Raw genomic sequence first — 17,699 nt, forward strand, 5'->3', positions numbered from 1 at the left:
CTCAACAACTTTTGAAAATCATTAAGAATTCTCAATTGGTCTCTTCTGGTTTGTATCTTCTGCTGTGGACTCTTTTGTAAACCTATCTTATACCCTAGATAAGAGAATCTCCTCTTTGTCTTTTTTCAGGAACAATGTATAATCCCCAGCAAGGCAAAATTCTCTTTACTTTGTCAAACATTTTTCCTAAGGTATTTGTACCTGAATCAGCCTGTAAAATGTCATCCATACAAAGGTAAATTATAGATTGAGGAATGTGCTTATGAAATATTTCTAATGGTTTTTGTACAAAATACTGGCATAAATTGAAATTTATTTCAAACCTAACAAGATGATAAGGATTTAGGTAGCCCAAGAAAATTATTAGCTGAGGTTGAGGGTTGGCCCTGGTAGAAAAGGAATGACTGTTCAACATTCCTTGTGGCAAGACTCTCCAATGATCTCTCTTTATTAGATCATTTCTATTGAAAGTAGGTTTTGAGGGAGCAAACCTTTGAGGGATTGTGGGAAAGATGATAGGCCATGCCTTAGGTAACAAGGAAGGCAATGGGATTCCAGGCTGCAAAGAGCTCAATGTCTGAATTTCATTAATTGCTCTTAGATCTGTCAGCATCCTGCATTTGACTGATTTCTTTTTAATGACAAGAAGAGGAGAGTTCCAACAGTGGACGTTTTCTTATGTGGAGCCTCCAGCTGCTCTTGGTCTAGCTGTTCTAGTGCCTGTGACACTTCCTTTGTCATAGGTCATTCCTGTCCACTCGGGCTTGTTAGTTTGCTACTTTAATGGTCCAGCAACCGCTGATCTACCAGCAGTGGCGCCCCATCTAAAGTTGAAGGATTAGCCCCTACTGTATCCTTCTTATAAACTGTCTGTCTTCAGTAACATTTTACACTTCTTTATTAGAAACTTCTCATTGAAAGCCTGTCTTTGAAGTTAGAGAAATGCTAGTCTTTGCTTCCCACTGTTGCAACAGATCATTTACCCATAGATTTATGTCTATATTAGCCACTTGTGGCCTTAATTTTCCTATTCGATCTTCAGGTCTTATGCATTTCATCTATTTAAAAATAGATGTTTTTGTTTTTGTTGTTGTATCTTTAGAATCTTTTGTTTTATCCACAGGAGTGGCTCTAAGCTCTGTGAAATAGTTTAAGTTTTGAGCAGCTGATCGTCCTATCAGGCTTTGATTTTTCCACTTGCTTTTTCAGAATAGTCTTTCCTTGGTGGGCAGGAAACAAAATATCTCATGTTGCTTTTTGTTGCCCCTTAGTCAATTAAGGACATTAAGAAATGGCCTCAAATATCTTTGGATAACCTACATTTGTGAATCTATGTCCATTTAGGGTCTATCTTTAGAAACTGTTTGTCTCTAGTCCTTCAGGGAATGACCTGATCCTTCCTAGCCACAGCAATGGGCACTTTGTGTTTTTATAGCTCCTGTAATTGCTTATCCAGCCATAGCTAAACTGTGAGATTTAGTCTATATCCTCGGGTAGTTTTAGTCCACACATAAAGGGGTTTGAATAAGGCCCTTCATGATCTAATAGCCTTTTTGCATTCAGCATTAGCATTTTCAAAAGCTAAAGATTCAATCAAAATTCCTCTAGCAGTTGGATCTGATAGTGCTCTATTCAGAGCTGTAGTTAATCTTTGTAAAGTCAGTGAAGGATTCATCTGAATCCTGGGATGTCTTTGTAAATGATTCAGCTGATCCCGGTGTTCAACCTTATCCCAAGCATTTAAGGCTATCGCACTGACGTTACTCTGTGACAGAATCATCAAGGGTAATCGGTGCTCTCAATTCAGAATTCGGACCTTCACCTGGTGACTGATCCTTGACAATATCAATGCTCCAAGATTGAAGCCTCACCTTCCCACCAAGTTAGCTGCTGTAATTGAGGGCCAGGCTCTAAAATGGCTGTCATCAGATCTCTCCATCTTTTGGAACCATACAGTTTTGCACGGCCCAGTTATTAAGTATCTGTTTGACATATTGGTGAATGTAAGTCATAGGTCATTATGGCCTCCTTCCATCTTCTTAAATCTTGTGTCTTAAATCTTAAATCTTGACACCAGCATTCTTGATAACTCTGTGACTTTCTTTCATCCCCTTTTAATCCTCTTAACAAGGCTGGGAAAGTCACCTTAGGTCTTCTGACAGTCACACTGTCCTTATGCATTGTTGCTGCTGTAGATGCCATCCTTCCTCTGTCTCTGTCTTAGTATCTTCCTCACATTTAGGGTTTTTTTCCTCTAATTTTATTTCTAAGGCTTGTCTCATTTTTCACCTTTTTCCTTTTCTTGTATCTCTATCACTTTAGTCTCTTCCTTGTTTTTTATTCACTTTACATCCTGATCACATCCCCTCCCTACTGCTTCTCAGTCCCACCCTTACAAGTCCCTCCTCCCATTGCCCCCTCCCCCCCTTGGGTACCACCCCACCCTGGGACATCTAGTCCTAGCAGGACTAGAGGCATCCTCTCCCACTGAGGCCCAACCAGGAGGTCCAGGGAAGGGGAAGGGACCCAATGGCAGGGAACAGAGATCTTCCTCATTCTTATTTATAAATGTTTCTAATTTTCTTCCAAGGTCTGTTTCTATTTTTCATTTTTCTCTTTTCCTTGTCTCTCTAAAACACGTTTCTTTGAGAAAGCATAAGAAGTCATCTTGGCTATCAGGCTGAAAATAAAATTACCAATGTAATAGTAAGTGTAATTGGTAATGTGTCATTTATCTCCCTTTGGTTCCTGTCCTTAAACCCTTTAAATCGCTGTACATATCGTCCGAATCTCTGTGTCCTCTCATCTTCATGAGCCTTGTTTCTTTACATCTACTTAACTCTCTCTCTCTCTAAGGACTTTATTTTACTAATTTTAAACTGTTTTTAGAGATTATTTGTACCCGGTTTCTTTTCCTTTTTACTGTTTTTAAATTCAATACTTTTCCAGTTTTGAAGTTCGGGGCTTTTCAGCCCCATTGTAGCTCCTGGAAAATCTGCAGACTTCTCAGGCGGTTCAACCCCAGCCCCTTAACTCAGTTTAGTGCGCAGCTGGCTCCTGGTTCTGCCCTCTTTGTGTTGGTCCCTCTCTTTGAGCAGTGTAGGATTCTCCCCACAGACACCCAAACTGGGCCATCTAGTTCTCTCTAGTGGACCTTTTGACCGTTCCCTGGAACCATGCCAGGCCTGGGAGAAGCCACAGCTACGGTCCCCTCAGGTTCGGGTATGAGAGAGACGGTAGAAGCAGCCCTAGCAGAGTTAGTTCACAGGCCGCCTCTTTTTTTTTTTTTTTTTGTATCAACATTTGATATGCTTTATTGAAAGGTGACAAATAGCACAGGTAAATACTGTGGGGACTGTGTGGGGAACATGCACAGAAAGACTATACAGGAGAAACCCCTCCAGGGAAAACCCACTTCCTTAGCAAGTGACCATTTCTCCAGGTATTCACCGGCTCAACTTACATCAGTCAACAGGGAATTTACGTTGCAAGACTCAGCAGCCAGATTCCGGATTACACAACGTGACTGACTGTGCCAAATTCTTAAAATGTCTTCAGGTGTGGTTTTTGTCACGAAGCACTTTTTAAGTAGATCTCTCTAGGAAGGACAATCCACACCTTTTCAGACAGCCAATGGAACGTCTGAATTTCTATCTGTGCAACCTAAACAGTAGTTACTTCCTCTATTGTACAAATTCCTTACACTACATACACAAATATGCAACAAGCAAAACAACCTTCATTATAAGATAGCCTAGGTCCCAGCTACCTGCCACCCTTTGTGTCTTCCGGTGTTTCTGAAAAGTACTGTCGTATTTTATAAGCTTTGGTGACAGTTGTCGGTTTTGTAAAAGCACTGTACCCCCGCCCCCTTGCTCTGATGGGAAGGAGAGGAATTCAGGAGCAGCCCACCCTCTGAGAGAGCCCCATGCAGGCAAGCTGCAGAGCTCTTGGAAGCAGGGTGGGCGGCTGGAGAGGGCTGAAAAGGCGCACAGCTCCTCGGCGTCAATTCCTTAGACATCTGCCACGTTTCACAGGGGTACATCCAGGCTCACCCTCTGATTAACCTTTAATTCACCCAACTAGTATATTTCCTCAAGCCAAAAGCATATGAGTGCTTAATATTGGGGAGAAAGCCAGAACAGCGTGTGTGAAGTCTCAGGTCTCTTTCGTAGACAGCAATGAAATGGGTAACTGTGGAGACGGCTTCTCGCTAGCACATCTTTTTGGTCGTTCAGTTCAGTCAGACAGCAGCAGCAGCCAGTTCTGTTGGGGCATGGCAGGCTACGAGGTTGATCTTGAGCCCTGGGACGCTGGCTGCGCGCCCCCCCCCCCCCCCCCCCCCGTGGCTGTGTGGTGACCGGAGAGGAGCCAGTCTGTAGCTGGGCCTGAAACTGGGCGAGCTGCTCTGGACTGGCCAGTGTCTTCAGCAGAATGTCCTCCTGCTCCAGCTGGGAATTTTTCTCTGTTAGTTCTTTGATCTGCTTCTTCAGAACCTCCACTTCCTCTCCAACTGCGTACACTGAATGACTTTCCACCGCATCCAGAGCTTGCTCTGTTTTGTTGTCGATGGCTACCACGCTTGCACCAGAGCTATTGTCAAGTCTCCCGGAAGCGTTTTCAGTTCCCAGCAAAGACGACAAAAAGAAATTGAAAAATGTCTCAGTTGGTAAACTCCTAGATCTGGTCTACATCATTGGGACTTCACGCAATTGTAGCCAAATTTAAAACAAACAAACAAACAAAAAAAAAAAAAAAAAAAAAAAAAACAGCCTCATGGAAAAAAGAGGGAGGAAGGAGCTCCAGCAGCCTGGTTGAAACTAGATAAAGCCTCCTAGCTGTCTGCAGCACAGCGTGAGAACAGCGTGTCTGCTGCAGCGCAGTCCGACCTGGCTGGGCTCCACTCCTCTCCACAGACCTCCTCTTAAAAGAGCCGGGCATCTTTTGTCTGGCTAGGAAACGGCTCCGGGAAGTGCTTTGCATATTTTAAGTGGGACTTTCCCATGCTTATAGTCTATGTCTGTGGACGCCATTTGTAACTGAAGGCTTTTCCACCAACGCTCAAGTTCCTGAAATAATGAGTCTGAAATCAAATTATTTACAAATAATTGCCTAGGCCAAAGCTTTGGCTTGTTCCTGCTCATTTGGAACTCACTTATGCTATTTATTCTAGTGCAACCCCATGGTTGGTCACCTCTCCTCAGTTTTATAAAACTGTCTTCATCAGTCTTCGAAGGCAAATCTCTTCCTACACCTGACTCTATTCCAGAATGTCTCACCCCCCCCGGAAGTCCCACCTCCTATTTCCTGCCTCAGCTTATTGACCAATCAGCATTTATTGGCAGGTGATGCTTGCGTACAATACACTGATTCTCTTTACAATCAGGCCACCCATGAAAGCTCCATCTCTCCATCTCTTCAAAAAACCTTATATAAACTGTGTTCTGATTAGTCCTCCGATACTTCTTGCCAGTCACCCTCCTGGATGTTTTTCCCCTCCCAATAAATCTCTTGTGTGAAGTTTGTTGTACAGGGTTACTTTGTGTGATTCCTTGGCTCCTGGTTGTCAGGATACCTTCCCATCTGAGCTGTAACACTTACAGGGAGGGAGCCAAGGGCAGAGCAAGGAGGAGTTGGGAGAGGAAAAGAGGTAGACGATAGGGAGGGGAAGGAAAGATAGGAGAGAAAGTGGTGAGTGTCCTTTGGGAAGAGTTTCAACCTGGAGTCTCTCCAAGCCAAGCGGACCAGGAATCTTGTCTTGTCAGAGTCCAAATTGCAAAGGAGAGGCTTCCCTTCTTAGATGATGATTGTCCAGTAGGGTGAGAAGCTACCTGACCCACAGGCATGACTTTTGTAGCAGTTGTAGACTTAAAAACCCAAGGATACAGGCAGAAACTCCAAGGTGAACCCAATTAGGCTGTGAGAGACAAGTGGTTGGAGCAAGAGGCGGGAAGCAGCAGCTGGGTGGGCGAACTTTAAAATTTCCAGTTGAAAAACGGCAGAAGCCAACAGAAACAAATGATCCATACCTTATCTTGGCTTTTCACAAGTGGCAGGGGCTTCCTTTGTAAAGTTCTAAGTTTTGTATACTTTGTAAGCCCTCAGGGTAGGAAAGTGGCCCCCACTGGAGGAGCTTCAGACCCCACCTCCAGACTTTCCTAACTGCTTTAATGGCTAATTTCTGTAACAGCAGTTCCCAGGGTTAGTGGCCAGTCTCCACACTATAAGAAACAAAACCTCACCAATCTCTAAGCTTGCTCCAGTGATCAGGCCCACACAAACCTTCCAATTCCAGGCCATCCTGGGAAGTTCTGCACCCCAAGAAACCCCATATAAACCCTGCATTCTGCCTACTTCTCTGCTGCTTCTCCCAGTAGCAGAGGCGATCTCCTTCCTGGGGTTTTCCCTTCCCAATACATCTCTTGTGTAAAGTTTTGTTGTGTGGTGTGACTTTGTGGTATTCCGGGGCTTCCTACTGCCATGATACCTCTTAGAACAGAGCTGAAATAGTTCCGCTGGGGAATCTTTCCCCAGACTAAGCAGAGTTGTTACACTTGTATTGGGGGAGCTTCCCTGGCAGCTGGGACAGAACTTCTGTAAGGGAAGCCTCTCCCTTCAGAACTGCAACACTTACACCTTAGAGTCAAATCAGCAGAAGGCCATGTAACAGATTAAGACAGGGAAGAGGTTCCACCATCTTTTATTCCTGCTGAGGCCATTTCAGGTTTAACTAGAGTTTGACCTCCTTCATGGAGAATACCATGGGAACTTACCCAGCTCTCTTCTAGGAACTCAAGAAAAGGTTTGCCTAGCTAACTTATTTTAGCTTCTTTTAAACTGCCTGTGTGGAAACCCTTCCCGCTAACTGCTTAGCTTAGCTTCTGTTAAACTGCTTGCTTCTGCAGCTGCTTAGAAGCCAAGATTCTTATTTTGCCTTCAAAATCCCTGTGTTCTGGATACTTAGGTCCCCAAATCCCTGGGTGTAATCTCAGCTGGCTAGAATAAAGACTTTCAATTGACTGTAAATTGTGTCTGAGTGAGTTATCTCTGTGAGCTGCCTGTAAGAGCTGGGCCCCTTGGAGAGGGTCTATTGTGTGCCCTTCCTGGTGTTCAACCCCAGATGTGTCAGGAGCCATCTGCCTGCTTCTGAAGTAGAGTAAAAGTCTGCCTGCTAGGCAGGATCAAGATAGGTCAGGGTTTGCTGGCCAGACAGGATGTTTCACAGACAGACAGATCTCTTTGCCTGCAAGAGACCATCGGGAAGAGATAAACTTGAGGCTCAAGGCAAGGGGCTGAACTTAATATTCTATTGAATGGGAGGCCTGGATAATAAGAGATATCCTGTGTAAATGTCAGCAACTGTTTCTGCTACCCTGTAGGCTTGCTTCCCACCGCACTGTGGGGTATAAAAAGGATGTATTCACTAAACTCAGGGCTGCAGTATTCACTGGCAGTCCTCCTGTCTTTCTTTTCTTCTTTAATTTTCACTCCCCGCTCGACTTCTGTCAGCAGGCTCTCGGGCACAGCTGTATGTGAGCCGGTGCAATGAAGGAATTGCCAACAACTACTCCATGATATGATTAAAGATTTTATTGTAGACGTGGGAGAGAGAACTTCCAGAGACGTATGGAAGAGTCCAGAGCAGCGGGAGAAAGGAGGAGACCGAAGATGGCCAGGGGCAAAGGAAGTTGGGAAATGGGAGAGAATGCTGGGGATATTCTAAGAGAGCAAGAGGTAGAGCACAGAGCGCCGTGTGAGAGAGTAAAATAAGAGTGGAAATGAGATGGGGTGAGAAGCGAGAACAGTATGGGGGAGTAAAAGCCTTACCATTATAAAGAGAACAAACAGGTATCAAGAGGAAATCCTGGGGAGGTGGGAAGGCTAGGATGCCTTCTGAGCTTTGAAGTGTAAAACAAGGATCCTAAAACCAGCATGGGCTTTGATATGCACAGGTGGCCTTTGTCCCTTTGAGAGAGGTAAGGAGAATTACTTTTTGAAGTGGAAACTTCTGGTTTCTTTGGCAAGTCAGTTATATCAAAGAATGTTTCGGGGAAGCAGACTTGGATTAAAGGGTGTTTTGTTAAGGCAGATGTGTGAAAGGATGTTTCACTGAAGCAGACACAGGTGAAAGGATGTTTTTCTACAGCAAGCATGTGAAAGGATTCGTGATGAAGGACTCTTTGCTAACAACACACATGTATTGGTCTGCCTTACATTGTATTGCTGAGCTCTATTTGTGGTGACTCCATAGAAAGAAATGCACCAAAACACTTCTGATGGTGCTCTGGTGGCTTCCTGTTGCTTCCTCTGCCTGGGGACAATTGGCAGAGAACTGTCAGCTGATACAGACTCATGTGGCATTTTTGCTAAGAGGGACCCATGGGAGGACATATGATGCTTGGAGGAAGTATAAATGACTCAACGGTGACAGGAGGCTTGCATAGCTAGCTTTGCAGTGCTTCTTGGTCTCTCATCTTTGGTTTTGCTGATCTTCACTTTGTTGAGAGATGCACAGCAAAGAACTTTTCCTAGTGTCCCTGCTGGTCCTGGTTCCTGCTGCTGACTTGTGCTGACTTGGCTTGGGCCTTGCTATTTCTGCTGGGCCTACAACCACTGCTGACTCATGTTTGCTACCCCAACATTACTGGATTGCTGGCATATGTGTGAAGTGTTTGTGAATGTATTGTCACTGGTGATTCCTGTGAACTGAACTACTAATTTCCTGACAATGCAGACTGGATTTGCTCCAAAGAACATTTTCTAAACATGTCCACTTCCCCAGTATCCTAATAATCTTTCTTTTCCACTACTTCTAGTGGGTGGTGGGCTAGTCAGAAGGTTAAAGCATTTAAGAATCATTATTAAAAGTAGGCTTTGAAGAATCTAAGTCTACACTTTTTCTGGCAAAGGAAACCAACTGCACAAGTTCTTGAGTAACAATACTGGCTCTTACTTCACCCCATGAATCCTGCAGCCCAGCTTGGGCTCATTTCTGGATATCTGGACTTCCTACAAGACCTAGCACCTGGGAGATGCAGCAGCTAGCCAAACTACCTTAAAGAAACAGCAGCCGAGGCACCTGGAGAGGACTCCAGCCAAACTGTTAGATGTCTAAAGGCTTGCAGTGTGCTCTAGATTTCCAACTTTTATGAGCTGCCACCCATGCTGGAGTGGGCTTGGGCAATGAAGTAGCTTTTGAGTCATTTTTGTTCCCATAAATAACCCTGACCCATGCTCCTCTATGTAATTCTAATAACACTAATTAGTTAACAGAGTTGGACTTTGGTGGTACCCACACTTTGGTCTGCCATTGGTTCTTTATCTGGTGTGAGTAGATTTGTTTTATAGTTTGCCCATGTCTTTTCAGGGACTAGTGTCACACAACACATCTGGTGTTGACCTCAGGCTTTCACATTCTCACACACTCCCACACAAATCTGACAAGAGAGTCTGACATACACTAAACTGCATATATTAACTTCCCCCACCTTCACCCTGGAAACCCTCTCCAGACCTCACAGGAGAAGGTGTGCATTCCCACTTTATGGAAATAAAACCTTACCATGCTGCTTTCTCATCCTGAGTTGGTTGGTATAAGAACCTTCATTACTTTTCTACTGTGGTGAGGTATTAACATTGATCTGGTATAGTGGTTTGAATAGAAATGTCCCTCCCAGGCTCATATATTTGAATGTTTGGTTATTAGGGAGTGGCACTACTTGATCAGAATTTTGAGGTGTGGCCTTGAGTAGGTATGACTTTGTTGGAGGAAGTATGTCACTGGGGGTTTCAAGTCAGTGTCTCTGTCTTCTTGGTGTCTAGATTCAGATTTGGAACTCTCGGTTCCTAAGTCAGTCTGCATACCACCATGCTGCCCGCCAGGTGTCAGCCTTGGGACACAGTGATTCTCATCTTTCTACCACATAGCTTTGTGTCAATTAAATGGACTCAACCTCTGAAACTGCAAGCAAGCTCCGATTAGATGCTTCTCTGAGAGCTGCTGTGGTCATCATGTGATCAGCAACAGAACACTGACTACACATCTGGCATCTGAAGATCCGATGTAGAAGTAAGGCCTGGCTCTACCAGCCCCATATATTCAAAAATACCTTAACCACACAGCTAGGCTCTTCTCTGACTAGATACAACTTAAAACATCCCATTTATTCTAGCCTACACTCTGCCACGTGGCTGGCTACCTGTGCTCAGTTACATGTATCTTTCTTGTCACACCTTTTTGCTACCCCCACCCCTCACCCTGCCTGGCTCTCTCCCAGAATCCTTTCTGCCTCCCAGATGTCCAAATTCTATTCCCTGCCTAAGCCATAGGCTTTTTAATTGACAGGTGATGCCTCCATACAATACACAGATATCTTTCTATAATCCAAACTGTTTCAGCAAAAGACTTTAAACAGTGCAGGGCAATACCAATCTCCATGGAGCGGCCAGAGCTTAGGCTCACATTTTTTTAAAAAACAAGGACATCATTTTTTAAAGCATTTTTATTTTACACGTATGTGTGTTTTTCCTGCTTGTGTACATGGTGTCCCGAATGTCAGGTCTCCTGAAAGTGGAGTTATAGATGGTTGAGTCACCATGTTGGGTGATGGGATTCCAACTCAGGTCCTCTGGAAGTCCCATCTCTCTAGCTCCTGGCTTCACATTCCTAAGTGACTGGCTGAGGTTGAGCAGTATAGTTAATAAATGTGATGCAGCCCCAGCCACATACTGCGACCTGAAGGCTAATGCTGACTGCAGAAGGCTCTGTCAGAAGCAGCCTCACACACTCCAACAATGGACCCTTGTCTGCGAACTCTATATTGGTTTGTTTTCGCTGGCCTTGAATGTACAGCGCTCCTATGCCTCCTAGGTGCTGGGATTCAGTCTGTGCACCAGCTTTGCCAGCATTCACTTTTAATTGGCCTTCACTATTATGAATAAAGCTGTGTTAATCTTTCTATGACATGTGTGGTCTGGTCTTTCCTAGGTAAATGACTTGGAAGCAGATGCCTGAGTGGTGGGTAATGTCTCACACCGTCTGCCAGCTGTGGTCCCTTTACAACCTTTCTGCTTACAGTATGATCTGACTCTTGAATTCTTTAATTCAAGCCATCCTAGGAGCACAGTGGTACTGCAACATCTTAAAGATGTGCTACTCATGAATAGCACAGCGAGCGCTATATATTCCAATTTTTAATTCATGTTGGGTTGAGGTGGCACACAAATTAACCCCAGTATTCAGGAGGCAGAAGCAGGTGGATCTCCAAGTTTGTGGCCAGCCTGGTCTACAGAGCTAGCTCCAGGACAGCCAGAACTACAGAGAAGCCTTGTCTTAAAACAAAAACCAAACCAAACCAAAAAAAAAATATATATATATTCATGTATGTGGGGGTTGGGGGAAAAGCGCGCACATTCCACTATCTGCAAATGGTAGTTCAGAGGCAACGGTAGAAGCCAGCTCTTCCTTTCTACCATGTATGTTCTAGGGACCCAACTCAGGATGCCAGGCTTAGCACTCATCACTGGGGTTCATTTTTGTGTACTGTATATTCAGAAACTGAGCTCTGTGCCCCTAACAAGACTATAGCCTGATGTTGGGGCACGGTGTTAACCAATGCATTGTAAAAGGCTGGACCCTATGACTACTTCTGTGAAGAGGCACTGTAACCAAAGCAACTCTTATAAAGGACATTTAATTGGGGCAGGCTTACAGGTTCAGAGGTTCAGTCCATCATCATCGAGGCAGGAGCATGGCAGCATCCGGGCAAAAGTGGGGCTAGAAGGGCTAAAAGTTCTATATCTTGTTCTGAAGGCAAACAGGAGAAGACTGTGGTAATTTCTTACTCCAGTAAGCCCATATAAAAAAGCACACAACTCAGTTATTGTATTTATAAGCTGCATGACTAGATTGGGCCGATCTATCACTGTAATAATCTAGTCCCCAGCTATGAGATCCCTTGTCACTTGTGGCTTCTCCAGGCCATGTGGTTCTGCTCCATCTTCCTTCCACCTCCTCTCCTCTCTGTTCGTCCTTTCTTGTTCCCTACTCTTCCCCTGTTGCAGTAAATATTAAAAAAAAAAAAAAATTCTCTTTAACGGCACTGAGATCTCACTCCTCAGGTCCGACCTGATAGGGAGCTGTGCGCTCCTCTGGTGCCCAGTCTGAGCCGCCAACATGGCCCAACTCGTCCGTGCAAACTCCCTTCCCTTGGCAGTTTTCTACTGCCTGTTCTCAGCCTCTGTCCCAGGGTATTTCTGTACCCCAAAATCCCACACAAACACAACTCTACAGCCCGATAGCTTTTCATACAAGTTTATTTGTTCAACTCTCAATCCACAAACCCTCTACACAACAAGATTACATCAAATACACAAAGATACAAACTGCCCTTCATATAAGATGCTAGACCTATAAAATCCTTAATGTTCATAGCTATTTAACGCCAATTAATATCACCTGCGTCTAGCTGGTTCTTGGGAAACTCCATGTATGTGGCCACAGCGATCTTCACCCTCTGTCCTCTGACCTCCTCTGAGCTCCTCAGACCTTTCTACTTCCTTCACCCCACCAGTCACTGGCTTTCCTTTATTTTACTAATTAAAATGGGAAGGTTCAGTTGGAGTCATGTGACTAGCCAGCCCTTCTTGGGGAAGTGGAGTTAATATTCAAATGCAAACAGCTTCAGGACAATCTACATTCCCCCCACTCTCTAAAACCTCCAGCTCCACCTTTCCCATCCATTGCCCAATCACAGGCTCTAGCTTTCATTTGGCCAGTTAAGATAAAGAGGTTTACTATGAAATCACCTCTTTGGGGCAGCCCTCCCTTCTTGAGGAAGCTGAATTAACATGAGAATATAAACAGCACCAGGGCAACCCACAACAGAGACTGGCTTCCAGGTAGCAAGGTGGAGGGTCTCAAAGGCCACACTTCCTCCAACAGTGCCATACCTAACAGTGCCACTCCCTAGGCCAAGCATATTCCCACCACAACTGGGCAGACAAGATAGGAAGGTAGAATAAAGAATCAGGCGAGGGGTCTCAGGAGGACCACAAAGGAGAGCAGATGTGAAGAGAGAAGAGGCAAGAAAGAGGTCACTATTATATAGGAACACATGGCCAAGAGAGGCTCACCCTAAGGACAGGCTGACATCAGATTGGCAAGTGACAGGGGTTTCTATGGTTTTAACAGGCGAAGGGATTAGCATAGCTCAGAACCTGCCCAGCATGGGGGCAACAGCTTGTTATAAATTGTGGGTCTCTGTGTCATTTACTCAGGAATCATACGGGCAAAAGTGGGGTAAAAACCCCCAATAGATAACCACCCCCCCAGAAAATTTTCTTACAATAAGTGGTTCTGAATATTCTCTTTGTTGTAGTTTTGTTTTTGTCTAACTTTAATTTTTCAAAACCTATTTTTAATGATGCTCTTAAACACTTTAACCTCCTTTTTAGCCCACCAGCCACCAGAGGTAGTGGGAAAGAAGGGTTCAGGAGAAGTGGACCTGTTTAGAAAGGTTCTTTGGAGCAGCTCCCACCTGTGTTGTCTGGAAATCAGTTCAGTTCACAGGTTAGCAGGGGCAGCTCGATCCACTCACAAACTCTTCATGGACACACCAGCCGTCCAGTTTGGTAGAGCTGGGACAGCAAACACGAATCAGCAGTGGTGGCACTACCTGGCAGTCAGCCAGGCAGGAGGGACCCAGAGGGACTCCAGGACAAGTTCTTGGCTTGCCTCTCTTAGGGAAGTGAAGATCGGTGAACACATGACACCTACAAACACTGCACAGCCCGCCCTTCACCCCCCCATGCCCCATCACATGTGGAGTCCTATTTATACCCTCTAAACATTACATGCTCTCCACGGGTCTTGTCTCAGCTGACGTCATTCTGTCAATTGGCCCAAGTCCACTGAAGCAGCAAGAAGCTGCAGCCCACCACGAATGTGTCTCTCTCTAAAGTTCTGACAAATGCAGCTGAATTACACAATGTAAGGAGGACCAATAAGTGCATTAGCAAAAAAAAAAAAAAAAAACAAAAACAAAAAAAAACTTCATCACATGTCCTTTCACGTGTTTGCTTTAGCAGAACATCCTTTCACCTGTGTCTGCTTCAGCTAAACACTCCTTCACGAGTCTGCCTTAGCCTTTCACCTGAGTCTGCTTCAGGAAAACGCTCCTTCATGTGTTTGCCCCAGCACAACACCATCCAACATGACTGACTTTCCAAAGCACCTTTAAGCTTCCACTTCATTGGTGTAGACAGGCTTCTTCCACGTAGCCTTGGATGTCCTGGAACTTGCTCTGTAGACCTGTCTGGCTTCAAACCCATCTGCCTGCCTCTCCCTCCTCCTGAGATTAAAGATGTGTACCACCACACCCAGCGATGTGGTGTAGCAGCAATTTTCAGAATTGATATTTTGCTTTCTTTAAAAAACACAATATAAAATATTAAGTGTGGGGATATGGGGCTGCTTTGTAGCAGCTGACTGATTAGCAGAGCCATGGCTTTGCCAGCTGTGGATAGTTTCTGTGATTTTGAGGCATTTGAAACTCTGGAAATCTTTCAGAGGGTATATAAATGCTAGAGCCCCACTAGGTAGAGTTGGTGATTGTTAGCTGTCTAGGGGTAGGGATTGGTTGTGGTTTGTGAGTAGTGGTGCTCAAAGAGGAAACAAGCAGAATTCAGGGATCTCTATTTCTCTCTACCCCCTCTATCCTCACTTTTCTGTCTAGTGATAGTGATAGAGAAATAGTGGTAGGAGGTGAAAGGGAGATGAAGGAAAGAGAACCCACAAAGTAGCAAAAACCTACTCCAAGTACTAGCAACTTAAGGCATCAGAAAAGACCGCTACAGTTATCACTGAGGCTCCCAATCCCTTGAATCAGGCAACTCCACAGTCTTTGTCAGTAACTATATCACCTTGGGAAATTAGCCTTATGAGTCTAACATCTTTCTAAGTTTCCTCAGCCTTGTACACTTAGTTACCATGCTAAGTTTTAAGAGCTGCTTTCCTCTCTTCTCAAAATAATATTTCGATTAGAAAATAATATGCATTTATTTCTCATTCTGTGGCTCAAAAATGAACTGTAACTGGCCATAATCCTCCTGTCTCTTGTCTCAGCTCCTCCAATTCCAGGGATTACACACATGAACCACCACTCCCAGAATACTTAATGTTTTAGGAGATAGTTTCACTATTTTGCACAGAATGGCCTCTACCTCCTGGGTCCAACCGATCCTTCTCAACCTCACGAGTATCTGTGTCCAGAAGTGCCCTACTGCCACTTTTGCTGGTACTGGCCCAGGACTCTTTAATCCCAGTACTCAGGAGGCAGAGGTAGGTAGATCTCTTGAGTTTGAGGCCAGCTTGGTCTACAGAGTTGAGTTCGAAGGACAGACAGAACTACATTGTCAAGTGTTGTGGTAAAGAGAGACAGTGAAGGTGAATTTTGGCTTCTCAGTAGCAGCAGAGGATGAGCCTTTGAAGGCTAATTAACCACAGGCATCCTGGGGCATCTCACACACGGAACGGACCTGTACGCGGACCCGAGGCAGCACTGTCTGCAGGATGGGCAAAGGAGAAGCATTTAAGATTGCAAAGCTAGCCTGTGGAAAACGAGGCTAAGGTCCTCTCCAGATCTTCATCCACTGGGCATCAAACCGGGAAACTGTCGCACCTCACCGCCGTACTCTGGACCGTGCATCTCAACGGCAAACGGATGCGACACGACTCCCTAGTCTCGCTACGTCATTGCCCGGCGCACTAGTGAGTGCCGCCATCATGCGTTACGGAAACCCACAGTCCTTTTCGAGGAGACTCATCGCTCACTCCGGTTCTTGCGCCTGGACTCGAAGCCTCCAGAAGGCGGGGACATTTGCAATTGCATTTGTCGGTCACCTGAGGCCCCGCCCCAGACCAACGGGTGCCGCCATGTTGGGGGTCCTCGCTGGGGACACGTAGGCGTCCGCGTAAGATGCCGGCTGACGCGCGCTGCCGCCGCCAAGATGGCTTCCATGCGGGAGAGCGACACGGGCCTGTGGCTGCACAACAAACTGGGTGCCACGGACGAGCTGTGGGCGCCACCCAGCATCGCGTCCCTGCTCACCGCTGCGGTCATCGATAACATCCGCCTCTGCTTCCACCGCCTCTCATCGGCTGTGAAGCTCAAGCTGCTGCTCGGGACGCTGCATCTTCCGCGCCGCACGGTGGACGAGGTGAGGACGCGGGCCAGCCTCTCTCCGGCCGGAGCACCGCTCCTGCCTCCCGCCACCACCTGCGCCGTACCTTGCCCTTCTCTCGCCGGCCGCGCGCAGCTCCGGCTCGGCGCCGTTGGGCTTGCCCACCCGGCCCCGACGCCTTAGTACCTCCAGCCGCTCGCTGGGCGCTGTCTGCGTTCGGGGGCCATGGCCACAACAACCCTCAGCCAGGCCGGCCCCTCCCGGAGTGCTGGACACTGCAGTTCCGAAGCTACTTTTGTTACTGCAACTTTCCATGTGACTGCTGACCTTAATTTTGCTGCTTTTGCCTTACCGAGTATCAATCTGCTTGGCTTCATCTCTATTCTGTGGCTTTTCAGTGCGTTCTTGTCCCACACTGCTCCTGTCTGTCAAACACATACGATATTTTGCAAATACAGATAATATGTATGGAGTTTCACTGTGTAGCCGAGGTTGATCTCATACTTGGCCTCCAGCTTCAGTCTCTGGAGGACTGGGATTGCAGGTCTGGGCCACCTCATCTGATAGCAAAAACGCCGAAGTTTTTATTTTTATACCATTATATTATTTTTATATCATTAGTTTTTGTTGCTGCGCTATACCATATACACAAAACTGCCTATCCAGTTTAACAAATACCATGACCCACTCCTGTTATTTCCACACATGAAAACCAGGCTGGATCCTGCAAAGCACCTCCATTCAAAAAAAAAGCAGGATTTTTGTTTTTGTTTTGGCAGGGTTATCCATCGTGCGTGTATTACTAGCAGAAGTATTTGGGTTTTGCCTCGTTTGAATTTAATGCGGCAACATGTTACCATGTCATATTCATTCTCCGTGTGATGTGGGTGTGTCTTATGTTGGTAGACACCTGGACAGATTCATCTAAGTTGTTTCAGACAGTTTGATTTACTCTACATTATGGGGTTCCATTCTTCAAGCAGACAGCACATGGACGATCGATTAGGTTGTGGCTGGTTTTTCTCATCCATTTTTTTTTTTTCCTGTTTCATGTTTGTTTGTTCTTTTGTGATTGAGACCAACAATGCATGTTTAGGTGAACTCTAGAATTGTAGGTGACAGGATTATACCAGGTGATTTTTCAAAACGGTTTTATCAAATTATACTCAGTAGATCATGTAGGTTGGTATTTAGATATTACTAGTATTGTTTGGTTGAACTTTGTACCATCTGCTTATTTTTCTGTTTAGCTTTCCTTTTTTTGTGAGTTGCCTATCCCCCCCCCATTGTCTTTTTTCTTTTTCTTTTTTTTTTTTCTTGTTGCTTTGGAGGATTTTTTTTTTTAAATATATATATGCATGCTACCGTCCTAGTTCACAGCTGTTTCCCAGCTATGGCTTAACTTTCTGAAAGAAGTTCTTGGTTCTTAGCCAGATGGTATAATGTTTCTCTTCCCCTGTGGTAAGTGGCTGTTTGGCCTTGTTCAGGAAGTACTTGGATTTTGAGGTGAGGCACCT

The 17,699-nt window shown here is 45.3% G+C and overlaps 1 protein-coding gene and 1 pseudogene across 2 annotated transcripts in view; one reads left to right on the top strand and one right to left on the bottom strand.

Moving 5' to 3' along the window:
• Nucleotides 1–4,284: 4,284 nt before the first annotated feature.
• LOC308413265 (TSC22 domain family protein 1-like) lies at nucleotides 4,285–15,783 on the bottom strand (annotated as a pseudogene). Its single transcript has 2 exons — nucleotides 15,721–15,783; nucleotides 4,285–4,688 (listed from the first exon to the last, which is right to left on the bottom strand). The product of its transcript is annotated as a TSC22 domain family protein 1-like (transcript).
• Nucleotides 12,308–17,699, top strand: part of NELFA (negative elongation factor complex member A) — a 29,247-nt gene continuing 23,855 nt past the window's right edge. The window contains exon 1 of the mRNA XM_080938778.1: nucleotides 12,308–16,218. Within this exon, the coding sequence (XP_080794904.1) occupies nucleotides 16,009–16,218 (210 nt within the window). The 5' untranslated portion in view covers nucleotides 12,308–16,008. The remainder of the gene's footprint in view (nucleotides 16,219–17,699) is intronic.

The sequence above is a fragment of the Micromys minutus genome, assembly GCF_963924665.1.
Source record: "Micromys minutus genome assembly, chromosome: 1".
In the NCBI taxonomy this organism is placed as follows: Eukaryota; Metazoa; Chordata; class Mammalia; order Rodentia; family Muridae; genus Micromys; species Micromys minutus.